Source organism: Jaculus jaculus, chromosome 12, assembly GCF_020740685.1.
Source record: "Jaculus jaculus isolate mJacJac1 chromosome 12, mJacJac1.mat.Y.cur, whole genome shotgun sequence".
Classification (NCBI taxonomy): Eukaryota; Metazoa; Chordata; class Mammalia; order Rodentia; family Dipodidae; genus Jaculus; species Jaculus jaculus.
The window spans coordinates 6,324,562-6,351,440 of record NC_059113.1 but is presented as its reverse complement, the minus strand read 5'-3'; the positions used below and the strand labels follow the sequence as shown (position 1 = coordinate 6,351,440).

The 26,879-nt window shown below is 48.0% G+C and overlaps 2 protein-coding genes and 1 pseudogene across 2 annotated transcripts; 1 reads left to right on the top strand and 2 right to left on the bottom strand.

The window, feature by feature from the left end:
* Nucleotides 1–1,195: 1,195 nt before the first annotated feature.
* On the bottom strand, nt 1,196–2,605 carry LOC123453690 (tripartite motif-containing protein 60-like). The gene has a single exon (XM_045131302.1). It carries the CDS (start codon nt 2,603–2,605, stop codon nt 1,196–1,198), a length of 1,410 nt encoding a protein of 469 aa, XP_044987237.1.
* Nucleotides 2,606–17,946: 15,341 nt separating this feature from the next.
* On the top strand, nt 17,947–19,344 carry LOC123453689 (putative tripartite motif-containing protein 75). The gene has a single exon (XM_045131301.1). The coding sequence runs from the start codon at nt 17,947–17,949 to the stop codon at nt 19,342–19,344; it is 1,398 nt and encodes a 465-aa protein (XP_044987236.1).
* A 5,055-nt stretch (nt 19,345–24,399) lies between these two features.
* Nucleotides 24,400–25,200, bottom strand: LOC123453723 (annotated as a pseudogene).
* Nucleotides 25,201–26,879: the final 1,679 nt, after the last annotated feature.

The window sequence follows — 26,879 nt, the reverse complement described above, 5'->3', positions numbered from 1 at the left end:
GGTAGGGTCTCACTTTAGCTCAGGCTGACCTGGAATTCTCTATGCAGTCTCAGGGTGGCCTCGAACTCACAGTGATCCTCCTATCTCTGCCTCCCGGGTGCTGGGATTAAAGGCATGCGCCACCATGCCCTGCCTGGTTTGACTTCTTAAGGTAGGGTTTTGTATAGCTCAGGCTGACCTGGAATCCACTATGAGGTCTCAGGGTAGTCTGGACCTCATGTTGATCCCCCTACCTCTGCCTCCCAAGTGCTGGGACTGAAGACAAGACGTGTGTGTTCCCGTAGGATCTCTAACTCTAGCCCAACTGACCTGAAATCCTGCAAATCATGTAGTCTCTACCTCGGCCTTTCAAGTGCTGGAATTAAAGGTGTGTGTTACCATGTCTGGCCTGGGTCACCTTTGTTTTTTTAAATATTTATTTGCAAGCAGAGAGAGAAAGAATGGGCTTACCAGGGTCTCTATCCACTGCAAACAAACTGCAGATACATGTGCCCCTTGTGCATCTAGCATACGTGGGTCCTGGGGAATCGAACCTATGTCCCTTGGCTTTGTAGGCAAATGTCTTAATCACTAAGCCATCTAAAATCTTTTTTTGTTTTTTAAATTTGAAACAGGGCCTCCTTCTAGCCCAGGGTGACCTGGAACTCACTCTGTAGCCCAGGCTGGCTTTGAACTCACAAAGATCTCTTATCTTAGCCTCCCAAGTGCTGAAATTAAATGTGCAAGCCACTAGTCTTAGCTGAACGCTTTTCAAAGTGTTACTATCCTGGACCTTTGATTCAATTTATATGAAGTTCAAGAAGGGAGCATGCCCACCCTTTAGGGACAAATCGTAGTGCCTAAACAGAAATGGTGGTAACAGAGAGTGACCAGAGGTCACAGTACTTTCTTCCGTAAAAACATTTTGAAAGCCAGTCATGGGGGCACAAGCCTATAATCCCAGCACTTGGGAGGCTGAGGTAGGAGGACCACTGAGAGGCCACCCTGAGACTACATAGTGAATTCCAGGTCAGTCTGGACCACAATGAGACCCTACCTTGAAAAAAATATATATACATAAATAAAAGTAAATCAATAAATCCATTCTGGTTTCCACTGGTAAAACATAGATTCCAAACATGATGAGATTAAAAAGGAAAATATAAAAAAAATTACAAGATTTTTATTGGCTAAATTAGCCCTAAAACAGAATAATTTATATTCCTTCATGATCTGGTATGGGTAAGATTTTAAGAGGTACAGAATTTAATCCAGTATCAAAATAGGGACAAATGGCATTGCTGAAACCATCATTAAACCTGTAGATGAGAGAATTATTATTCCTATCGTAAAAGGAGACTTCACCTAATTCATAGTCCAAAAAAATGCCAATCTTACTGGGCCACGCTGCAGGCATTCCCTGCATTCTCATAGGGCCAAATGCGACATGCTCAGTCCTGGAGTACAGTCCGATGGCCCAAAGGCCTTCAACAGGCGAGGGGTGATTCTGCCAGGTCCTGGGAAAAGAGTCTTCACACACACCCACAGTCCACTCATGTTTGCTCCCCACTTCCACCTCCCAGTAATGACGGCCAGAAACGAACTTCTCAAAGCCCAGGATAGAAGGGCAGAAAGTAAACCTCTGAGGGCTATCAGAGATATGTTGTTTGTCTGTAGTAAAGTGCACGATTTTTCTGTCCTTAGAAACTACAAGCTGAACATGGGCTGTGTCGAAATCAAAATGCACATCTGTTTGAAATCGCTCGATAACTCTGTCCAGGCCAGAATACAGTGGAGGGAGACTGAATCCGTATTCCTTTAAGCGGAACGAGAAGACTTCGGGACGCCTCAGGTTTCGATGCCGGTGATAGATGCTCTGAGCGCGGGTCAAGAGCACCGCGTTGGAACGCAGGCCCTTGTCCCGCAATTCCCCCAGGAGGTGCTTTAATGTGGAAGCATGGTCTGAAAGACTGGCAAAGCTCTCACTAAGCTTTGATAAAATGCCCAACCCTTCAACTTCCATTTCCCTCAGCCTAGCCTCCCACTCATCCTGTAAAAACTGTCTAACCTGCTCGAATTCACAGTATATTGCTTCCTTCCTCTGCTCTGCCATCCTCCCCAGCTCCAGCAACTTGCTGCTTTGCAGGACTATTATTCGTTCAACCCGTTCCACGTTATTTTTCAGGGGCTCGATGCTGCTTTCTAAAATTTTCCTGTGGTAAGGGGCCACTTTCTTAATGCGGCAAATGTGATGCCTCTGGTGTTTGACGGAGACGGAGCACCGGCTGCATAAGACCTGCTGGTCCTTCATACAGAAATGGGTGAGAATCTGCTGGTGCTTCTCGCAGACCTTCGGACTCTTCCTCTTGCTTCCTCGGATCTTCAGACTCCTGGCTATTTCAGCCAGGTTACGGAGCTGGCGGTTCCTCCTGAACTTCCTCTGCGAAAAGCAAACTTGGCAGACAGGGCATGGAAAAGCACCCTTTAGACCTTTCCAGGACCTGCTGAGGCAGGCATAGCAGAAGTTGTGTCCACAGCTAATAGTAACTGGGTCTTTGAGGTAATTCAGGCACAAGGGACAGCCGCACTCCTCTTGGAGGCTCTCCAGGGCTGTCTCGAACTCCATCAGCACGTCAGCGAAGGTGGGGGGCGGTGGGAAAAGGCGACGTTCCCTTGGGAGGGTCTGCCTCCCCGAAGATCAGGATCCAGTGAGGGGTGCTAGCCCTTCAAGGCTTGCAGAAGGGCCAGTGGTAAGTCTCACTGGCTTGACTTGCTGATACTCACTGAAGTCTACCACTTCAGCTCAGAGGAAGAGCACAATTCGAAGTTCGTCACTGTCACGGGTTAGCTTATCAGAACAGACGTTTAATGATTTTCTTCAAGGATGCAGCCCATAGGTGTAATGGACCAATAATTCCTATGGATGAGAAAAGATTAAAAATTTATTTATTTTTCTATCTCTATCACACCTTCGAAGGCTCAAGGTCTATTGCGGAAGAGGTGGCAGAAAGAATGTAAGAGCCATAGGAAGGGTAGGACTCTTTACAACGTGCTCCTCCAGACACAAACTGGCCTGGATATCCATGACATCACAGTGCCTGACACTACCTACATAAGACCACCATAATAGGAGGAAAAGATCATGACATCAAAATAAAATGGAGACTGATTGAGATGGGGAGAGGATATGATGGAGAATGGAGTTTCAAAGGGGAAAGTGGGAGGATATTATCATGGGATACTTTTTATAATCATAGAAGATGTTAATAAAAATTGAGAAAAAAATCTGAAAAGAAAAACAATTTATTTTTCTTTTTGATTTTAAGGTAGGGTCTCCAGACCAAGCTGACCTAGAATTCACTAGTCTGAGGGCGGCCTTGAACTCACGGTAATCCTTTTACCTCTGCCTCCTGAATGCTGGGATTAACGGTGTGTGCCACTGCACCTGACTAAAAAAAAATAATTCATTCATTTGAAAGCAGAGAAAGATACACAGAAAGAGAGAGAATGGGCGCACCAGGGCATATAGCCATTGCAAATGAGCTCCAGATGTATGTGCCACTTTGTGCATCGGATTTACCTGGGTACTGGGGAATCAAACTTGGGTCCTTAGTCTATGCAGACAAGTGCCTTAACAGCTAAGCATCTCCACCCAAGAAAAGGTATTTTTTTTTTTTTTTTTTTTTTGGTTTTTCGAGAGAGTCTCACTCCAGCCCAGGCTGACCTAGTATTCACTATGTATATTCACTATGTAGTCTCAGGGTGGCCTCAAACTCAGCTACCTTCCAACCTAACCCAGTAAAGTTCATAGATTCACAAAAAAAAAAAAAAAAAAAGAATAGAAAAACAAAAGAAGGTTGTCCATCAGTCGCAGGGGCAGCCAGCGGGCAAGGGCAGAGCAGGGGGCACAGCTGAGCTCACCACATGGACAGCAGAGCTGGGGTGGTGGCGCAGGCCTTCGATCCCAGTTCTCAAAAGGCTAAAGTGGGAAGGTCCAGGTCAGTCTGGGCTCCAGAGGAACCCTACCTCCAAAAACAAGAAAAAGAAGGCTGGATACCGGGCGTGGAGGCGCATGCCTTTAATCCCAGCACTAGGGAAGCAGAGGTAGGAGGATCGCCATGAGCTCAAGGCCACCCTGAGATGACAGTGAATTCCAGGTCAGCCTGGGCTACAGTGAGACCCTACCTCAAAAAACCAAAATAAATAATAAAAAACTACTGGGCATGGTGGCCCATGCCTTTAATCCCAGCATTTGGGAGAAAGAGGTAAGCAGATCACTGTAAATCTGAGGTCATCCAGAGCTAGAGTTCTTACCTTGGAAAAAAAGAAAAAGGAAGAACAAAACAAAACCAAAGACAGTAAATCTGTAATCCCAGTGCTTGGAGGCTGAGGCAGGAGAGTTGTGATGAACATGAAGCAAACCTGGTGTACATAGTAGAAGGTTGCATTATACATATGGAGACCCTGTCTCAAAAAAACACTATCAAGGGGCTGGAGAAATGGCTTAGCCGTTAAGGCATTTGCCTGCAAAGCCAAAAGACCCAAGTTTGATTCCCCAGAATCCACGTTAGCCAGATGCACATGGGGGTGCACACATCTGGAGTTCCTTTGCAGTGGCTGGAGGCGTGGCGTGCCCATTCTGTCTCTATCTTTCTCTGTCAAATAAACAAATAAATAATTTTTTAAAAATCAGCCTGGGCTACAGTGAAATGTTATCTTGAAAAACCAAAAGAGAGCTGGAGAGATGGCTTAGCGGTTAAGCGCTTGCCTGTGAAGCCTAAGGACCCCGGTTGGAGGCTCTCCAGGACCCACGTTAGCCAGATGCACAAGGGGGTGTACGCGTCTTCATTCATTTGCAGTGGCTGGAGGCCCTGGCGCGCCCATTCTTTCTCTCTGTCTGTTGATGTCAAATAAATAAATAGAAATAAACAAATTTAAAAAAAGAAAAAAATTATATATATATATACACATATATACACACACACATTCGCACACATATACATAAGCATGCACACATACATATATATGTACATTAACCATAGCTCTGTAGAGGACCTGAATATACATAGAATGAATAAGCACTATGAAGGGGATTTGCCAGATTAATTTACAAGGCGCAGGCCGGGGCAGTGGAACAACAGCGGTCTGCAGAGCCAGAGAGCCCCGCAGCTTCTCAGCGCACTATTAAGGCCGGGTACTTCTGCAGTCCCCCGCTGGCACTGAAGGCGCAGGGCGATGGGCGCTGGGCACCGCCCGTGAGGTTCGCACCCGCAGATGGAGGATGTCTGCACCCGCAGGTGGCCAGGAAGGGTCGCCCACTCAGGGGAACCCTTTCCTCCTCCCACCACCCAAGAGGGGCCTGCCCCAGGCTGACCTGGAATTCACTATGTGGTCGCAGGCTGGCCTCAATCTCATGGCAATCCTACCTCTAAAGGTGTCCCTTGCCCGGGGGAGGGGAGTGGGGCATTCCTTTAATCCCAGTACTTGGGAGGAGGCAGAGGATCACCATAAATTCAAGGACACACTGAGATTACATAGTGAATTCCAGGTCAGCCTGAGCAACAGTGTAACCCTACCTCAAAAAATAAATAAACCGGGCGTGCTGGCACACGCCTTTAATCCCAGCACTTGGGAGGAAGAGGTTAGGAGGATCGCCATGAGTTCAAGGCCACCCTGAGACTCCATAGTGACGTCCAGGTCAGCCTGAGCTACAGTGAGACCCTACCTCGAAAATCAAAATAAATAAATAAAACAGGGCATGGTGGCCCATAATTTTAATTCTAGCACTTGGGAGGCAAAGGTAAGAGGGCTGCCATGAGTCAGCGTGGGCTAGAGTGAAACCCTGCCTCAAAAAAAAAAAAAAAAAAGATAATGGGCAGGGTGTGGTAGCCTGGGCCTTTAGTCCTGGCACTGTGGAGGCAGAGGTAAAGGATCTCTGTGAGTCAGAGGCCATCCTGGGACTACAGACTGAATTCCAGGTCAGCCTAGGCTAGGGTGAGACCCTACCTGGAAACAATAAAAGACCCAATCCAACGAACAAAATTTTATTTTCCTCAAGTTTGCATTGACTTCAGGGGAAAAAAAAAAAATCTTAAACCAGGTGTGGTAGCACATGCTTTTAAACCCATCATTCAGGAGACAGAGGTAGTAGGATCACCATGAGTTCAAGGCCAGCCTGAGCTGCAGCAAGACCCTAACTCACATAAAGAAAAAAAACTTGAAATGATTTAGCCGTTAAGGTATTTGCCTGCAAAGCCTTAACATGGTTTGATTCCACAGGACCCACGTATGCACAAGGTGCACAAGGTGGCGCAGGCATCTGGAGTTCTTTGCAGTGGCTAGAGGCCCTGGCGTGCCCATTCTCTTTTTCTTTTTTCTTTTTTTTGGTTTTTCGAGGTAGGTTCTCACTCTAGCCCAGGCTGACCTGAAATTCACTATGGAGTCTCAGGGTGGCCTCGAACTCATGGCAATCCTCCTACCTCTGCCTCCCGAGTGCTGGGATTAAAGGCGTGCACCACCACGCCTGGCCCCATTCTCTTTCTATCTGCCTCTTCCTGTCTCTCTCTCAAATAAATAAAATGAAAAAAAAATAAAAGTCAATGCAGGGCTGGAGAGATGGCTTAGCGGTTAAACGCTTGCCTGCAAAGCCTAAGGACCCCAGTTCAAGACTTGATTCCCCAGGACCCATGTTAGCCAGATGCACAACATGGCGCACGCATCTGGAGTTTGTTTGCAGTGGCTGGAAGCCCTGGTGTGCCCATTCTTTCTCTGCCTCTTTCTATATTGCTCTCAAATAAAATAAACACACACGCACACACAAACTCAATGCAGGGCTGGAAAGGGCTTACTGGTTAAGGCGCTTGCCTGCAAAGCCAAAGGACCCAGGTTCCATTCCCCAGGACCCACATAAGCCAGATGCACAAGGGAGCGCATGCATCTGGAGTTAGTTTGCCTTGGCTGGAAGCCCTGGCTCATCCATTCTCTCTCCACGTGCTTATTTCTCTCCTCTCTCTCAAATAAATAAATTTCTTAAGAAGTCAATACATTTATTTTGGTTTTGTTTTTCGAGGTAGTGTCTTGCTCTAGCCCTCCTGACCTGGATACAGTCTCAGATTGGTCTTGAGCATACAACGATCCTATCTCAGCCTCCCATGTGCTGGGATTAAAGGTCCCATCGCAAAGGGGACACACGTGTCTGGAGTTCGTTTGCAGTGGCTGTAGGCTCTGGCACGCCCATTCTCTATCTCTTTCTCTATAAAAATATAAAAACTGGACATGGTGGCACACGCCTTTAATCCCAGCACTCAGGCGGCAGAGGTAGGAGGATCACTGTGAGGTCGAGGCCACCCTGAGACTACATAGTAAAATCCAGGTGATCCTGGGCTACAGATAGACCCTACCTCAAAAAACCAAAAATAAAATAAAATATATATAAACGCCCGCACCTCCATGCCAAGCCAGGTTTAAAAAAAAAAAAACAAAAAAAACTTTAGAGTAAATTGGACAGGAGGCTTGGAATCCTGGTGAGGCCCTGACAGGCCTTGAACTTGGATCCTTCTGCCTGGGCCTACTGAGCAGCTAGGACCTACAGGTATGACTCACCTGCCGGTGAGATGCTCCGGGATCAGCGCCCCAGGAGCGCCCCAGCCACCACCGCGAGGTCTCGGCACAGCAGATGACCGCACTCGGTTCAGCTCGGCTCCAGCCCTCCGGGACCGCTCTACGGCCCGCCCAGCTTACCTGCGCCAGGTAGAGCAGCGGCCGAGGCTGGAAGCGTTGCAGCAAAGCGCTCAATGCCCAGTAAAGCAGGAAAAGCCGCGGTGACAGGTGGGAAGTGGGCGAGCCCGGGAAGCCTGGCCCCGCCCTCAGGGATGAGGGCCTAGTGTGCTTCAAGGGATCACTTAGGTCGCATTGTCAGGGACTCTGGGTTAGTTTAGCTCCTTGTAGAGTTTGTGTTTAGCATGCGTGAGGTTCTGGTTCACTCCCCATCACCAAAAGGTAAAAAAATAAATAAAGGCGTGGTGGCGCACGCCTTTAATCCCAGCTCTTGGGAGTCAGAGGTAGGAGGGTTGCCTTGAGTTCAAGGCCACCCTGAGACTACATAGTGAATTCCAGGACCTCAGAAAAGAAAAAGAAAAAAATTAAAAATACAGGAAAGATGGGTTAGCGGTTAAGGCATTTGCCTGTGAAGCCTAAGGACCCAGGTTCCATTCCCCAGGACCCTCCTAAGCCAGAAGCACGGGGTGACACATGCGTCTGGAGTTTGTTTGTGGAGGCAGGAGGACATGGAGCACCCATTATCTCTCTATCTGCCTCTTTCTTAAATAAAAATAAAGTTAAAGCTGGGCGTGGTGGCCCACGCCTTTAATCCCAGCATTTGGGAAGTAGAGGTAGGAGGATCACCTTGAGTTCAAGGCCACCCTGAGACTACATAGTGAATTCCAGCTCAGCCTGAGCTCCAGTGAGACCCTACCTCGAAAAACCAAAATAAATAAATAATTTAAAAAATGTATTGTCAGTCCTGGCTTGTTTGGCACAAACCTGTAACTCAGCACTAGGAAAGCTGATGCAAAATCGCCTGTTTAACCTAAGAAAAATAAAATAAAACTTCATAGCCCGGAGCGTTGACACATGCCTTTAATCTCAGCACTTGGGAGGCAGAGGTAGGAGGATTGATGGTTGTGACTTCAAGGCCACCCTGAGACTACGTAGTGAATTCCAGGTCAGTCTGGGCTAGAGGGAGACCCTACCTCAAAAAATTAAAAATTAAATTAAAAATAAAAAGATTGGGGCTGGAGAGATGGCCAGTGGTTAAGGCACTTGTTCCCCAGTAACCCCTTAAAGGCAGACGCACAGGTGGTGCAGACATCTGGAGTTTGCAGTAGCTGGAGGCCCTGGCGCTCCCAGCACAACACACCCACCACACAGCTTCTTCAAGCTTTTAGATTTTTACTATCAAATTGTTGTTTTGGGGGTCAGGGTGTCATAGTAGCGCGGGGCGATCTTCTATGAAGACCTCCATAATTTACTGGGGGTCACGTGATGATGTTGATGAGGGAGTGGTTAGATTAGAAATGGAAGGAGAAATCAGGTCTTTGAAATGCAAAGGACACCATCCGCTCTCAGGAACTGAGGAGGGTCAAAGGGCAAATTCTTCCTCTTTGTACAAAACATGCCCTCAGAGTGGGTGGTAGGTACTATGGGCAGTGAATGCATGGGTCTGCCCTAACTTTGAACCCCAGGCACTAAGAGAATCTAATATTTGCAGAATAATGGAATGGGAGATGATTGATGGATAGAGAGGTACAGTTGGACTAGAGTCTCGTGTAGTTGACAACAATTAGTTGAATATATCAAAATAACTAGTGGAGAGGTTTTGAATGTTCCCAAAACAAAGAAATAATAAAGGTTCTACAGGCATAGAAGATTCCGTACCCTGGGGTTGGGGTATAGCTCTGATGCACAGTGATTGCCTGCAAGCATAAAACCCTGGGTTCATGCAGGGCGCGGTGGCTCATGACTTTAATCCCAGTACTTGGGAGGCAGAGCTAGGAGGATCACTGAGAGTTCAAAGCCACCCTGAACTATATAGTGAATTCCAGGTCACTCTGGGCTAGAGTGAGACCCTACCTTGTAAAACAACAACAACAAAAAAAGCCCTGGGTTCAATCCCCAGCAATATAAAATAATTAGTCAGGTGTGGTGGCGCACTCCTTTAATCCCAGCACTTGGAGGCAGAGGTAGAAGGATTGCTTTGGGTCCAAGGCCACCCTGAGACTAGAGTGAATTCCAGGTCAGCCTGAGCTAGAGACTCCACCACAAAAAAAAAAAAGAAAAGAAAAGAAAAAGAAGGAGTGAAGCTGGAGAGATGACTTAGTGGTTAAGGTATTTGTCTGTGAAGCCTAAGGACCCGGGTTTGATTCTCCAGTACTCACTTAAACCAGATGCACGAAGTTGTGCATGTGTCTGGAGTATATTTGCGGTGGCTGAAGGCCCTAGTGCGCCCATTCTCTCTATCTGCCTCTCTCTCTTTGTCGCTCTCTTTCTCTCCAATAAATAAATTTTAAAAGTTACAATAAATAAGGCCAGGCATGGTGGCGCATGCCCTTAATCCCAGCACTTGGGAAGCAGAGGTAGGAGAATTGCTGTGAATTCGAGGTCACCCTGAGACTACATAGTGAATTCCGGGTCAGCCTGGGCCAAAGTGAGACCCTACCTCAAAAAGAAAAATTACAATAAATTATAAAAAAGGAAAGAGGCTAGAGAGATGGCTTAGTTGTTAAGGTGTTTCCTGCAAAGCCAAAAGGTCCTTGGTTCGATTCCCCAGGACCTACATAAGCCAGGTGCACAAGATGGCACATGCGTCTGGAGTTTATTTGTATGAGTTCCAGGTCAGCCTGGGCTAGAGTGAGACCCTGCCTTGAACAAACAAGGGCTGGAGAGATGGCTTAGTAGTTAAGGTTCTTGCCTTCAAAGCCAAAAGACCCAGGTTCAATTTCCCGGTGCCCATGTAAAGCCAGATGGCGCAATCATCTAGAGTTTATTTGCAGTAGCTAAAGGTCCTGGTGCACTCATTCTCTCTCTCTCTCTAGTAAATAAAGTATTTTAAAAAATGTTTTTTTAGCTGGGGGTGGTGGCGCACACCTTTGATCCCAGCACTCGGGAGGCAGAGGTAGGAGGATCGCTGTGAGTTCAAGGCCACCCTGAGACTACAGAGTTAATTCCAGGTCAGTCTGGACCAGAGTGAGACCCTACCTCGAAAACCCCAAAAAAAAAGAAGAAAAAAATTTTAAAGAAAGCAAGGCATGGTGGTGCAGGTAGACATAGGAGAATTGCCCTGAGCCCCAAGTTACCCTGAGTCTATATAGTGAATTCCACGTCAGCCTGGGCAACAGTGAGACCCTACTTCAAGAAAAAAAAAAGGTGTGGTGGCACACGCCTTTAGTTCCAGGGCCAGGGAGGCAGAGGTGGGAGGTTTGCCGTGAGTTCGAGGCCATTCTAAGATTACATAGTGAATTCCAGGTCAGCCTTGGCTAGAGACACTACCTCAAAAAAATAAAAATAAATAAATAAAATAATAAATAAACCAACAAAACAATGATGCTGAACATGGTGACACACACATTTAATCCCAGCTTGGGAGGCAGTGGTAGGAGGATTGGATTGCTGTGGGTTCGAGGCCACCCTGAAACTACGTGGTGAATTCCAGGTCAGCCTGGGCTAGAGTGAAACCCTGCCTCGAAAAAACAAGAATAAAACAAAACAAAACAAAGAAGACACCTTTAATAGGTTGATATTGTATGTATGTAAGTACAATGATTGAGAAGGGAGGTAATATGATGGAGAATGGAATTTCAAAGGGGAAAGTGTCAGGGGGGAGGGAGGGAATTACCATGGGATTTTTTTTATAATCATGGAAAATGTTAATAAAAATTAAAAAAAAAAAAGATACCTCATGTCAAAGAATAAGGTGAACTGGAGACTGGAGAGATGGCTTAACAGTTAAAGTGCTTGCCTCTAAAGCCAAAAAACCCAGGTTCAATTTCCCAGGACCCACATTAGCCAGATGTACAAGGTGGCACACGCGTCTGGAGTTCATTTGCAGTGGTTGGAGGCCCTGACATGCCCATTCTCACTCTACCTCTCTCTCCCAAATAAATAAATAAAAATATTTTTTAAAAAGCAATAACCCTTTGAAAGACTGGGTTGTGAAACAAAGTGAATGAGAGTAAACCGCTCTGAGCACTTGGGAAGGCGGTGAGGGTGAAAGACGCCCTCAGCTCAGACCTCTGCATCCCCAGGCCGAAGGAGCCTAGGCTGGCTGCAAAGAGGAAACGCTGCGGCTGAGCTCCATGGACACACAGTCCAGTGTGAGGTCAGCAAGAGGCCGGACCTGGCCCTGCAGATCTTGGCTTTCCTCATGGGGATGATGGTTAGGGTTTTGAGAGGATTAGTGAAAGTTTACACTGGGGTGTAAATGAGAAAATGAGACCATGTTTCTTTGTCTCTTTTTTTTTTTTTTCCCCCCCTTTTGGTTTTTCGAGGTAGGGTCTCACTGTAGCTCAGACTGACCTGGAATTCACTATGTAGTCTCAGGGTAGCCTTGAACTCATGGCGATCCTCCTACCTCTGCCTCCTGAGTGCTGATATTAAAAGTATGCACCACCATGCTTGGCTGAGATCATGTTCCTTAACTGGAGACCCCCCTGCATTCTCTCATTGGCTGCGCAGTCTTGCGTGCTTGGTATTAGGGGTCCTAGAGGTGTATGGAAGTCCTGGCCACACTGTGCTTTGTGGCTTTGAGGATCTTTCTGGGGGAGCCACTTCCTTCCGAGATCATTTCACAGGAGCAAGGGCTGGGCAGATGGCTCAGCAGTTAAAGGCTCTCAGAGGGGCCAGATAAACAAGGAACTGATACGGTGTGAATGCCCATTACAGATTATACCCGGAGAGGGAATTCTAACCGGGAAATCCACTTATTTTAAGGCTGAATGTCAGTTAGGAGGGTAGCTCACTGCAGCATGTGCTTAGGACATGTGGTAGACTGCGTCAGATGTCCCCCATAAACTCATGTGTTTTGAATGTCTCAGCCTCAGCTGATGGCAATTTGGTAGGTGGAGCCTGGCTGGAGGAGGTGTGTTGTTGGGGGCAGGCTTAGGGATGGTATAGCCAGCTGCCCCTGGCCAGAGCTCTGCTCACTCTCTTGCTGCTGTCTTCCACCTGCTGCGGCAAGAAGTGATGCCCCACCTCTGCTCTGGGGCCACCCTTCCCCCGCCATCATGAAGCGTGCCCTGGAGACTCTAAGCCGGAATAAACCATTTCCTCCCATCAGCTGCTTTTGGCTGGGTGTCTTGTCCCATCAACCGGAAGGTAACTAACCCCAACAGTATTGAGGGGCCCTAGGCTTGATTTTTTTTCCGGCACCAAATAAATAATGAAATGCACGGTAGTTGTGGTGGCAAGCTCTTCCGTGACACTGGTCCAGAGGCTGAAGTAGCCGAACCCAGATCTGGCCCTTCTCTGGGCGCTGCTGCTCTCTGCCGAGCTGGGGGCAGTGAGGGAGGGCTGGTGAGAAGGTGGTGATCTGGAGAAACAGCACTGAGCCCTGTGTGGAGTCCCTGTCCCTTCATCTGCCCCTCGGGCTGGTTTATAGACACTCAGAGTTTAAAAGGACACCCAGAAACCTGGCCAAGATCCCTGTCACTCCGCGCTCAGGGCTGCACCGAGGGTGTCCATTCATGGCCTGCACAATGTGGACAGTCAGAGTTGCAGGGGAATGTGACCCACAAATCTGAATAAGTTTGGAACAGTCCGCGAAGGACGTTTGTTTTTGTGTTGTTTTGTTTGTTTCGAGGGTCTCACTCTAGCCCAGGCTGACCTGGAATTCATTCTGTAGTCTCAGGGTGGTCTCGAACTCACGGCAATCCTCCTACCTCTGCCTCCTGAGCGCAGTGATTAAAGGCGTGCGCCACCATGCCTGGATGAACTTTTTTTTTTTTTTTTTGACATAATGAAGATTGAACCGAGTTCTTGTTGTGCCAGTGAACTCTAGCCCCACATCCTCAGCCCTATTTCCACTCCGCCGGCCCACCCCGTGCTGGAGATACAGACCTTGTTGCTGGTCCAGTGATAGCCCCCGATCTACATCTTAATCCCCCCTCCCCCCGCCACACAAGATCTTTTTTGTGGTAGGGTCTCACCGTAGCCCAGGCTGACCTAAAACTCACTCTGTGGTTCCAGGCTGACCTTGAACTCACAGCAATCCTCCTACCTCTGCCTTCTGAGTGCTGGGATTCAAGGAGTGTTTCACCCCACCTCGCCCTTAACCCCATTTTTACCTTTTGACTTTTGAGAACCTATTGAGCTGCCAAGTCTAGCCTTGAATTTACTCAATGGCACAGGCAGGTCTTAAACTTACTTCCTTTTTTTTTTTTGGTTTGTTTTTCAAGGTAAGGTCTCCCTCTAGCCCAGGCTAACCTGGAATACACTAGTCTCAGGGTGGCCTCAATCTCATGGCAATCCTACCTCTGCCTACTGGGTGCTGAGATTAAAGGCGTACATTACCACACCTGGTTTACTTTCTTCTTGAAAATTTTTGAGGGAGTGTGTATGAATATGGACATGCTAAGGCCTCCCTTGCCAGTACAAACTCCAGATGCATGTGTATCTGGCTTTACATGGGTACTGGGAAATCAAACCTGAACCATCAGGCTTTGCAAGAAATTACCTTTAAATTCTAAGCCATTTATTTCTCCAGCCCCGAGGCCTTGAAATTTCTAAACCTCCCCAATAACTAGGATTACAGGCCTGTGTCACTAATCCCATCTAAAGGACAGTTTATAGTAATGTCTTACTATATGTGTTTGTGTGTGTGTGTATGTGTGTGTGTGTGTGTGTGTGTGTGTGTGTGTGTAGTGTATGTATATATAATAAGTTCAGGGTTATTGGGAAATAACTAGAATGAGACTCTGCCTCAAAATTACTTGAGAAAGAGATTGGGCATGCAAATTCCAGATTCATGTGCCACCTTGTGCATCTGGCTTATATGGGGACCACAGAATTGAACCTGGTTCCTTGGATTTTGCAGGTAACTGCCTTTACCACTAAACCATCTCTCCAGCCCCCCATCCTTTCTTTTTTTCTTTTTTCTTTTTTTTTGATTTTTTTTTTTGTTTTGTTTTGTTTTTCGAGGTAGGGTCTCACTCTAGCCCAGGCTGAGCTGGAATTCACTATGGAGTCTCAGGGTGGTCTCGAACTCACAGCGATCCTCCTACCTCTGCCTCCCAACTGCTGGGAATAAAGGTGTGTGCCACCATGCCCAGCCCATCCTTTCTTTATTGTGGCTTTGTGTTGGGAGAATTGACCCTTCCTGGATATCAAGGTTTTGTTTACTTATTTATTTATTTTAGTTTTTCAAGATAGGGTTTCGCCCTTGCCCAGGCTGACCTGGAATTCACTATGTAGTCTCAAGGTGGCCTTGAACTCATGGCGATCCTCCCACCTCTGCCCCCAAGTGCAAGTGCTGGGATTAAAGGTGTGTGCCACCACGCCCAGCTTGTGTTTACTTATTTTTATTTTTTATATTTTAAGATATATTTTATTTTTGTTTATTTATTTGACAGAGAAAGAGGGGGAGAGAGAGAGAGAGAGAGAGAGAGAATGGGCATGTCACAGCCTCCAGCCACTGCAAGCAAACTCTAGATGTGTATGCCCCCTGTGCATCTGGCTAATGTGGGTCCTGGGGAATCAAACCTGGGTCCTTTGGCTTTGCAGGCAAATGCCTTAACTACTATGCCATCCCTCCAGCCCTGTTTTTTATATATTTACAAGGGAAGAAAGACACAGGGAATAAGAGCACCAGGGCCTCTAACCACTGCAAATGAACTCCAGATTCATGTGTCACTCTGTGCATCTGGCTTTATGTGAGTGTTGGAGAATTGAACCCAGGTAGTTAGGTTTTGCAGGCAAGTGCCTTGATGGATGAGCCATCTTTCCAGCCTCCAGGTTTTCAGGATTTTTTGGTGAGAGGAGGTCGCTGAAGAGATGGTTTAGAGGTTAAGACTCTTGCCTGCAAAGCCAAAGGACTCAGGTTCAATTCCCCAGGATCCAATGGTAAGCCAGATGCAAAAGAGGGTACATGCATCTGGAGTTAGTTTGCAATGACTAGAGGCCCTGGTGCACCCAAATTCTCTCTCATTCTCTCTCTCTCTCTCTCTCTCTCTCTCTCTCTCTCTCTCTCTCTATATATATATATATATATATATATATATATATATATATATATATAATCTGCCTCTTTCTGTCTCAAATAAATAAATAATAATAATAAAATTATGCTTTGCAGACAAGTGCCTTAACTGCTGAGCCATCTCTCTAGTTCCAGTTTACAGGGTTTTTTTTTTTCTTTTTTAATGAGAATAACTTTTTTATTTTTTTTATTTTTATTTACTTATTTGACAGCGACAGAGAGAAAGATATATATATATACATATATATACATATATATATATATGTATATATAGAGAGAGAGAGAATGGGCACACCAGGGCTTCCAGCCACTGCCAAAGAACTCCAGACGTGTGCACTCCCTTGTGCATCTGGCTCACATGGGTCCTGGGGAATCGAGCCTTGAACTGCTGTGGTGGCGCACGCCTTTAATCCCAGCACTCGGGAGGCAGAGGTATGAGGATTGCCGTGAATTCGAGGCCACCCTGAGACTACATAGTGAATTCCAGGTCAGCCTGGGCTAGAGTGAGACAACTCCCCCGAAAAAAATAAGGGCTGGAGATATGACTTAGTGGTTAAGGTGTATGCCTGAAAAGCCTAAGGACCCAGGTTTTATTTTCTAGGTCTCACGTAAACCAGAGGTACATGAAGGCACATGTGTCTGGAATTTGTTGGCAGTGGCTGGAGGCTCTGGCGTGCCCATTCTCTCTCTCTTTCTCCCTTTCTCTGTCTCAAATAAATAAATAAATAAATAAATGAATGAATCTTTAAAAAAATAATAAATAAAAATTAAAAACCAAAAAAGAGGGCTGGAGGGACAGTAGAGATGGCTTAGCGGCTAAGGCATTTACCTGCAAGCCAAAGGATTCAGGTTCAATTCCCCAGAACCCACATAAACCAGAACACAAGGGGGCGCTCACATCTGGAGTTCATTTGCAGTGGCTGGAGGCCCTGGTGTGCCCATTCTCTCCCTCTTTAAAATAAATAACTTACATTTTTAAAAATATTAGGCAGGTGTGGTGGTGCACGCCTTTAATCCCAGCACTCAGGAGGCAGAGGTGGAAGGATCGCTGTGAGTTCAAGGCCACCCTGAGACTACATAGTGAATTCCAGGTCAGCTTGGGCTAGAGTGAAACCCTGCATCAAAAAAAAAAAAAAAAGAGGGCTGGAGAGATGATGTAATGGTTAAGGTGCTTGCTTGCAAAGCCAAAAAACCCAGATTTGATTCCCCAATACCCACATAAGCCAGATGCCCAAGGTGGCACATGTATCTGGAGTTTGCATGTAGCTGCTGAAGGCCCTAGCACACCCATGCTCCCTTGCTTGCTCTCTCTCCCTGCCTCTATCTATTGCTCTCAAATAAATAAAGAATTTTTTTTTTAAAGAAGAAGAAAGTAGCAGGGTGTGGTGGCACACACCTTTAATCCCAGCATTCAGGAGGCAGAGGTGGAAGGATCTCTGTGAGTTCAAGGACACCCTGAGACTACATAGTGAATTCTAGGTCAGCCTGGGCTAATGTGAGACCCTACCTCAAAAAAAAAAAAAAAAAAACAGCCAGGTGTGGTGATGCACGCCTTTAATCCCAGCACTCAGAAGGCAGCGGTAGGAGGATTGCTAAGAGTTCAAGGCCACCCTGAGACTACATAGTGAATTCCAGGTCAACCTGGGCTACAGTGAGACCCTACCTCGGGGGGGGGGGGGGCTGTAAGTGTATATGTATATAAATGTGTGTATATATGTGTGTATGTGTGAGATTTGACAGAGAGGGAGAGAGAAAGAGAGAGGCACAGGTAGAGAGAATGGGTGCACCAGGGCTCCAGCCACTCCAAATGAACTCCAGAGGCATGCACCACCTTGTGCATCTGGCTTATGTGGGTCCTGGGGAATCGAACTTGGGTCCGTAAACTTCTCAGGCAAGCGCCTTAGCCACTAAGGGAGTGAAGGAATATTTTGTCCTCTTCCAGGAACAAGTAGGCACTTGCCAGCGGTGACTGCTGCTGACCCAAGGAGGTGCTGAGCGTGGCTTCATACTCAGTCGGTTACGGAATCGGATGAGACCAGCTGCAGTTTGGGTGGAACTCGACTGGACAGACTGTCACAGGGGCCAGTCACTTCCTGTGCTGTCAAGACATCACTCTGGCTACCGGTGCAATCTGAGAGTGAATCTGCTTGTCCCTGGAAGGTATCCCAGTGTCCGTCAGAAGAAAGCCCACTTCAGTGCAGGCCTTCTTTCCCAGCTGGATGGCGCTGGAAAAGGCCTTGGCCAATCTCCAGGCAGAATCCAAATGTCAGATCTGTCTGGGTGAAATGACAGACCCTGTCACGATCGAATGTGGCCACAACTTCTGTTCCACGTGCATCACGCAGTCCTGGGCAGATCTGGAAGGCAGGTTCCCCTGTCCCGTGTGCCGCTACCAGTGCCAGAAGAGCCCGCTCACGGGCAACCTGCAGCTGCGGCGGATCCTTGCCAGGGCCAGGCAGCTGCACGGGCAGCTGAGCAAGACCCAGGAGGAGAAGCCACAGTGCGAGAAGCACGGCCGGGCCCTGACCCTTTTCTGCGAGCAGGACCTGGAGCTGCTGTGCGCGCTGTGCCCGTGGCTGCCGGCCCACCGGGGCCACCCCGTGAGGCTCATCGAGGAAGCCGCCTCCCAGCACCGAGCGAGGCTCCACGGTTACATGCAGGCTCTGAACAGGCAAGAGGCGGAGCTTCAGGATGCGCTCGCCGCTCAGGCCCGACGCCAGGCGCAGCTGCAAGAGACCATGGAGAGCGAGAGGACGAAGCTGTGCTCCGAGTGCAAGCAGCTGAAGCAGCTGGTGGACCGGGAGCAGCAGGCGGTGCTGTCCAGGCTGGGGAGGGAGGAGCGGGAGATGGTGCAGAAGCTGCGCGGCTGCACGAGGCGGTTCGCGCAGCACGTGTCGGCGATGGAAGCGCTGCTCGCCGAGGCGTCGGAGAAGAGCGTGACGCCCGACGTGGAGCTGCTGATGGGCGTCGGGAGCCTCTTCCGCAGGTGCGAGGACGTGCAGCCCCCCGCCTTCTATCTATTCAAGTTCACGAGGCACGGGTATTGCCTGCCTCCCCGGTTCTCCACGCTGCAGGCAATTAGACAGAAGTTTCGCGAAGCGATTACTCTGGATCCCGAAACGGCAGCTCCTCCCCTGCTCGTCTCCGGGGATAGGAAGTCCGTGCGCTGCTGCTTGAAGCCCGGGCGAGGCGGCCCCGGGAGCCCAGCGCGCCCCGAGCGCTGCGCCGCCGCCGCCGCCGCCGCCGCCGCCGTCCTGGGCGCGCAGAGCTTCGGCGCCGGGCGGCACTACTGGGAGGTGCGGGTGGGCGACAAGGCCGAGTGGGCCGTGGGGCTTTGCAAGGACCCCGCTGGGGACGGGGACGGGCGCCCGAGTCGCCGCTGGGTGCTTCGGCGGCGGGGCGGCGCCTACGTGGCTGAGCACACGGTCTCCGTCGCGCTTGAGCTCGCCGAGAAGCCCAGCAGGATTGGCATCTACCTGGACTACGAGCTGGGTGTGATTTTCTTCTACAACCTGAGTGACAGGACTCACATCCATTCTTTCAGGGATAAGTTTTCAGAAGCACTGAGGCCTTATTTCCACGTTGGAGAGGATTCCAAACCTCTGTCCTTCCAGTGACAGAAGGATGAGCTCCTTGTGACATTGCTTTCCTCCTCTTCCCTTCCCTTGCCTTCCTCCACATCCCTTCCATCGCCTTTCCTGCCCTTCCCCTACCTTGTCCTAAAACTGACCATGCAGTCCAAAGTGGCCTCCAAGCCTTCTGAAAGCTGGGGATTTCTTCAGCCATCATGCCCAGCTAACAGCTTTTACGAACACTTCTATAACTTAGGCCAGTAAGGGAAATTTATGCTTTTCATTTTGTTTTAATAATGACAGGTGCTGTGGATTCATAGATGTGGACATCAACTGCCATGTGTTTCTGAAATTTTAAGAGTATAAAAATGTAATTTTAAGCAACTCAATTAGCCCAGTCAGCACATCATGGAACTCTGAAGACGGTAATTTTACAACTTTGAGCATGAGCATATTTGACTTGCCTACGTATGCATTTACCAGTTTCATTAGCACTTGAGACATTCCAGGTGATAGAGAACAAATCATCAAAATTGGAAAACCCAACGAAAGTACATGCCTCATAGTATACAAATGTTAGTTGGGTCACGAGCTAAACACACCATGGTTATGCAGTTTTAACATAGGGGGGAAATCTAGTTGAAGGATGGACAGAAACTGCATCATGTGCAAACTTCTGTCAATTTTAAATACGTTTCATAATTGTTTAAATAAAATAATTACAAAAAAATTAAATATATATTTTCACTGTTTTTCAAGTTTTTCACCTTTGAAACTCCACTCTCCATCATATCCCCTCCCCCCTCTCAGTCAGTTTCTCTTCTTGGAAGGTGTGATAGAGATAATTCAATGCTGAGCACTCCTCTATCACTTCTCAGCACCGTGATGCCTTTTGAGTCATCCCAAGGTCACCACCATCTGAAAAGAGAAGGTTCTCTAACTAAAAGTGGGAGTAGTCTTAATTTATGGGTGTGAACATTGGGAGAAGTGCTCACCATGGGCTGGAGAGATGGCTTAGTGGTTAAGGTGCTTGCCTGCAAAGCCAAAGGACCCACACAAGCCAGATGCACAAGGTGGCACATGCATCTGGAGTTCGTTTGCAATGGCTTGAGGCCCTGGTGTACCCATGTCTCTCTCTCTCAAATAAATAAAAATGGGACTGGAGAGATGGCTTAGTCCCTGCAAAGCCAAAGTACGTAAGTTTGATTCCCCATGACCCATGACATAAGCCAGATGCAAAGTGATGCATGTATTTGGAGTTTGTAGTGGCTGGAGGCTCTGGCACACCTATTCTCTATCTTTCAAATGAATAAATAAATTACAATTTTAAATTCAAAATTTTTAAAAAGTTCTCACTGGGCAGTTTGCTGAGCATAATATGTGCATTTAAGGCAGACACCAGCAGGTGTTACACCCTAGGGCTCATGACTTCCCTTTAATAGGTTTTCAGTATCAGGCATGTATTCCCTCTCATGGAGTGGGCCTCCAGTCCAATTAGAGAGTAGTTGGTTTACCCCATAACAGACATGCCACTATTGCTCATTTGGCCTGGTTGGCCAAACTTTAGGCTTGCAGTGTCCACTGTGGTTTATCTTCACTGATGACTTCTGTCTCCCATAGGACTGCATGCAGTATAGCTTTTTCCAGCTTTCTGTCAGCTAGTCTATTTTTTTTAAATATTTTATTTTTTTTGCAAGCATAGAGAGAAAAGAGGCAGAGAGGATGGGCATGCCAGGGCCTCTTGCCACTGTGAACAAATTCCAGATGAAGGCACCACTTTGTGTATCTGGCTTTATGTGGATAGTAGGGAATCAAACCCAGAGTGTTAGGCTTCACAAAGTGTCTCAACCACTGATCCAGCTCTCCAGCCCCTGCGTCTAGTTTTATGTGAGTGCTGGAAAATTGAACCAGGGCCAACAGACTTTGTAAGTGTCATTAGCCACTGAGCAATCTTCCTAGCCTAGGGGGTTGTTTTTAAAGACAAGATCTTGCTATATAGCCTAACGTTATATAAAAAAATGGCTAGAAGCTGGGCAGGGTGGCGCACGCCTTTAATCCCAGCACCTCGGAGGCAGAGATCAGAGGATCACCATGAGTTCTGGTGTATCTTTGAGATATAAGAGGTCTTTTGTTGGTGGGGGGAGAGAGAGGGTTTGACATAAGGTCTTACTCTAGCTTAGACTGACTGGAATTCACTATGTAGTCTTAGGGTGGCTTGGAACTCATTCATGGCAATCCTCCTACCTCTGCCTTCTAAGTAGTGAGATTAAAAAGGTGTGTGCCACCATGCCAGGCATAAGAGGTCTTTTTATTTTTACTTTTTCATTTATTTGTGACAGAGGAGAGAGAGTGAGAGAGAGAGAGAATGGGTAGGCAAGGGCCTCCAGCCACTGCAAATGAACTCCAGACACATGTGCCACCTCATGCATCTGGTTTACAATAGGTAGTCTCAGGGTGGCCTTGAACTCTCAGCAATCTTCCTACCTCTGCCTCACAGTGCTGGGATTAAAGGCATACACCACCATGCCTGGCTCCTATTTTTTTATTTTTTGGTTTTTCAAGGTAGGGTCTTGCTGTAGCCCAGGCTGACTTGGAATTCACTGTGTAGTCTCAGGGTGGCCTCAGGAACTCTTCCTACCTCTGTTTCCTGAGTGCTGGGATTAAGGGTATAGGCCGTCATCCCCAGCTAAGAGAACTGGTTTTTTGTTTGTTTGTTTCGAGATAGGGTCTCACCCTAGGTCAGGCTGACCTGGAATTCACGATGTAGTCTCAGGGTGGTTTTGAAATCATGTCAATCCTCCTATTTCTGCTTCCCAAATGCTGGGATTAAAGGCGTGTGCCACCATGCCCAGAAAGAAGTCTCTCTTTTAAAATGTTAGTAAAGCCAGGTGTGATGGCCTACACTTTTAATCCCAGCATTTGGAAGGAAGATAGAGGAGGTTCCTTGTGACTCTGAGGCCAGCCTGGGACAATGCTAAGGACAGATTGAGTTCCAGGTCAGCCTGGGCTAGAGTGGGACCCCCACCTCAAACAAAAAAGTAATAGTAATGGAGCCCAGGGGGCAGTTCAGTGATAGAAGGTGGTTTAGCACACATACTCGAAGGCAGGCCCAAGCAATTTCCCTGCCTCAGTCTCCCCAGGACATGGAAATATAGGCCCAGGCAGAGAATCCTAGTCAATTAAGACAGAAAAACTGGCCTGGCGTGGTGGCACGTGCCTTTAATCCCAGCACTAAAGAGAGGTAAGAGGATCACAAAGTGGCACATGCATCTAGACTTAGTTTTCAGCGGCAAGAGGCTCTGGTTCTCTCCTTGCAAATAAATAAAAATAAAAGAACAAATGCTAACTAAATCTATTGTGGTACTTTTCTTTTTTCAAGTAAGGTCTCATTATAGCCCAGGCTGACCTGGAATTCACTATGTAGTCTCAGGGTGGCCTCGAACTCAAGGCGATCCTCCTGCCTCTGCCTCCCAAGTGCTGGGATTAAAGGCATGCACCACAATGCCCAGCTTTTTTTTTTTTTAAAAGGTCTCATTCTAGGCCAGGCTGACCTGGAATTTACTATGTAGTGTGAGGGTGGCTTTGAACTCACAGAAATCCTCCAACTTTGAATCTTATTAAATTTTTATTTGAGAGAAAGAAAGAGACAGATATGTGCATGTAAGAGAATAGGCACACTAGGGCCTCTAGCCATTGCAAACAAACTCCAGATGCATGCATCTCTTTGGCTTTACATGGGTCTCGGAGAATTGAACCTGGGTCCTTATGGCTTTGCAGGCAAGTGCCTTAACTGCTAAGCTATTTCTCCAGTCCTGAATTTTTTTTTTTTCTGCTTGTGGGATAATTCTTTTTTAATAAAGTGAGGTTTACATTGTTGGTATTTTTTTTAAAAAATGGCCATATGCAAGAAACAAACCTTTGAGGTTCAGAAATAGGGAAGTCAAGAAAAGCAGGCAACATGGACATGGGAGAGTGCAACCTCTGAGCAGGCAAAAGGACCCTCTGGAAGTACAAGCAGCTGGTGCAGCCACACCAGGATCAAGGGGCCATACAATGAATACAGTTCAGACCTTTTCATTTTAAACTCAAGTGTATCTTTAAAATGTTCTAGCACCAATTCAATGGTGCAAGCACAGGCATTATTCAGCCTAAGGGTGCATGGGATACTTGCTTTCCAAGCACACATGCTTGTACCCAGCAGCTTCCCTGGCATGAAACACATAGTGTTGGATGTTGTCTGCACATTTGGCCTCCCCTCTTGACAACCAGTACAGGGCCATTCTAGGAATCAAATAGAAGGTACCACCTGAGACCCCAGTCTGAAGACCAACAGGCAGATTTTTGACCTTCGGTGGCATTTACATATAAATAGGCATAAATAAAGCCATCAGGCACAATGAAGTCCAGGAGAACAAGGCTGCATAGCAGACATAGTGAGGGAAGTAGGGTAGGATAGATAGCTGTGCATGCCTCTGACTCTAATCCATCCCACTCTCCTGGAATGTGGAACATGATGGAGCGGAGCAGGGTCCCACACAAAACTGAAGAAAAATCCAAACACACGTACACTGTTGCCTCAGGAGTGTAGAAAAGATCATTACAAACAAAAAATTCCAAATTTAACCTTAAACCAGGTTTACTTTTTTAAGTTGTAAATGTTTCTAATATAGCAGCAAAGGATGTTTGTAGAAAAAATATACTTTTAAAAAAATAGTTGAAAAGATCTAAAGTATAAAAAGTTTAAAAATATATATCTTAAGTAAAAATATTGTCAAAACATAGAAAACTTAATTTTAGAAAGGTCATCTATCTACTTTAAAAAAGGACAGGACTCAGCTGTGGCTTGCCATCCCTATGTGACACCACCCTGACGCAACAGGGAAAATGAGCTCAGGGCTGTGAATGTCACCTGGTCCAGGCCCAAGAAGCCTTCAGTGAGCTCCAGTTCCTGGTGACAGCTTCTGTTCTGCCCTTCCCAGAGAGTGGGACAGGCCTAGCAGCTATAGCCCTTGCTAATAACAATCATCCCAAGATATTTTTAAAATCAACAAGTGAGCAGGAATGGGTTCCTGGCTGTGTGTGGGTGTGGGTACAGTACACGTGAGATGTTGTTTAGGGTGCATGACCTTGTCCTTGTCAGGGGCCTTCCCCCTCAGGTCTCCACCAGAATCTCAACCACATGGTCCAGATCCGCCAGGTCAGACTTGCAGGTGGAGCTGGGAGGTGGGGCGGCTGCAGCAAAGCCCTCCAGCCCGTTGCAGATGCCCGGCTTGGTGCCACTCATCATTCCTGTCAATACCGTGTCCAGGTCGTAGTAGGAATTGTCCACATCTGAGAAAAGTTCCTCTACAGAGCTTGGATTTTTGTTCTCCAGCGTCTCAAAGATCTGGTCCAATGACTTCTGAAAGCTTCCTCTGTTTTCCTGAGGGCTGTCCATCTCCCAAAGGCTGGCTACTCTGAGGGTTCCTTGGCCCATGTGTTGAGTTGACTGTGGGAAGTTCAGAAGCTGGGCCTTGCAAGGGGCCTTCTTCCAGTTCAGGAGCAGGGTGCTCCCCATCCGGGCCCCTCACAGTGCGACATAGGATCTCTGTAGACACCAGGCGGTCAAGAGGTGCCGGTTCTGCATTCTGGGCCACCATCCCATTCCACACACCATCCCGGCTCATCTCCTCTAGGATCTGCCGGACTGTGTTGGCGATGAGGACAGAGCGGCAGAGGTTGGGCTCCACCAGCATGTGACATAGTTGGAGCTTGACCAAGGACATGTCCAGAAGTGACTGCCGCTGCAGACTATAGGAAGGGACACTGGCAAAGCCCTCCCCACCTTCCTCCTGATCACATTTCCTCTTCAGACCTCGTGCAAACGTCATGTCCAGGCAGGCGGCTGCAGGGAGGCCGGCCTGCCCTCCCAGGAATGGCCGTGACCCGCCTGCAGGCGCTCCAACCCCGGCTTGGCTTGCAGCAGCCAAGGGAAATTCAGCTCGGGGCGGCGGCCAGAGGGGCCACGATGGGAGGGGAGGACGGCCGGGCGGGGCGGACGAGGGAGGGAGACCGAAGCGAGACCAAGAGGGCCGGAGGGAGAGCGCGGAGGGGAGAGCGGCGGGAGCGAGGACCGAGGCCGCTCCTGCTCACCGGGCCCGTCACTCGGACGCCGGCAAGAAGGCGACGGTGCAGGACGGCGGCGGAGGGAGGCCCGTCGGTCTTCGCCGCCCAGGTCACAGGCGCCAAAGGGCACGCCACCGGTCGCTCACCTACGCCGCTCCACCCTGTCCTGAATTTCCTTCCCCCAAGGTAGGGTTTCACTAGTCCAGGCTGACCAGGAATTCACTATGTAGTGTCAGGGTAGCCACAAACTCAGCGATCCTCCTGCCTCTGGATTAAAGGTGTGCGCCACCACACCCGGCTCTGACTCTCCCTTCCAGGTTCTATAATTACAGGTATATACCCCCCACCTGGCCCAACTTGTGCGTTGCTGGGATTGGGACCATCAGCCTTACGCTCAGGAAGCACCGTAGGACTCTGCACCGCAGCCTCGTGCATGCTGTGTGTTGACTCTTGACGCAGTACTCCATTACCCCCACCACACACCCGGTGACTTCCCTTACATGGGTGTGCATTGACACTCCCAGCTATTGGGAACATGAACACAGGAGCATCCCAGTTGTGACAGGCCACAGCTTTCCAGTCTCCCCCAGCAGCCAGGAAGGCAATGCTGAGACCCCATGGCAGGTGACCCCGCCAGCCTGGACAGAACAGGGCAGCTTGCTGCACCACCATCCCAGACTCCTGCAAGGCCGGCCCCGTCACCCATCCGAGCATAACAGGTGTCTCTCCACAGTCGGGGCCCCAACATCTCCCATGATAGCTCTGATGGATTATAATGTCACCCATGGGGTGGGAGGGGACTTGCCAGGCATGTGTGAGGTATTGAATTTGATTTCCAACACAAGGGAGGGACAATAGTTCCATTCACCTGTTTTCTATTAATGAATCAATATGGGCGTGATGTTTTGGAGGTTTCTTCACTGAATCAATGTGTATTGTACAAAGCATTCTTCTGTTTTTATTTATTTTATTTATTTTTTATTTTTTTTTTGGTTTTTCATAGTAGGGTTTCACTCTAGTCCAGGCTGACCTGGGATTCACCATGTAGTCTCAGGGTGACCTTGAACTGAGTGATCCTTGCCTTCCAAGTGCTGGGTTTAAAGGTGTGTGCCACACACCGGCTCCTTTTTGTTTTTATTAAGGGCAAAGTAGGGCTAGAGAGATAGTTCAGTGGTTAAGGCGCTTGCCTTGCAAAGCCTAAAGACCAGAGTTAGATTCCCCAGTACCCACGTAAAGCCAGATGCACAAGGTGATGCATGAGTCCGGAGTTGCTTTGCAGTGGCTAAAGGCCATGGCATGCCCATTCAATCCACCTCTTTCTATCACGCTCAATCTCAAACTGTTTTGAACTAGGGTCTCACTCTAGCCCAGGCTGACCTCTAGAAAGGGTGGGAGAAATCCAGCTGGAGCTGAGCTAGTAGCCTTCCCGATTAGCTGACAGGAAGCTGAAAAGTGAGTTCGAGGCCACCCTGAGA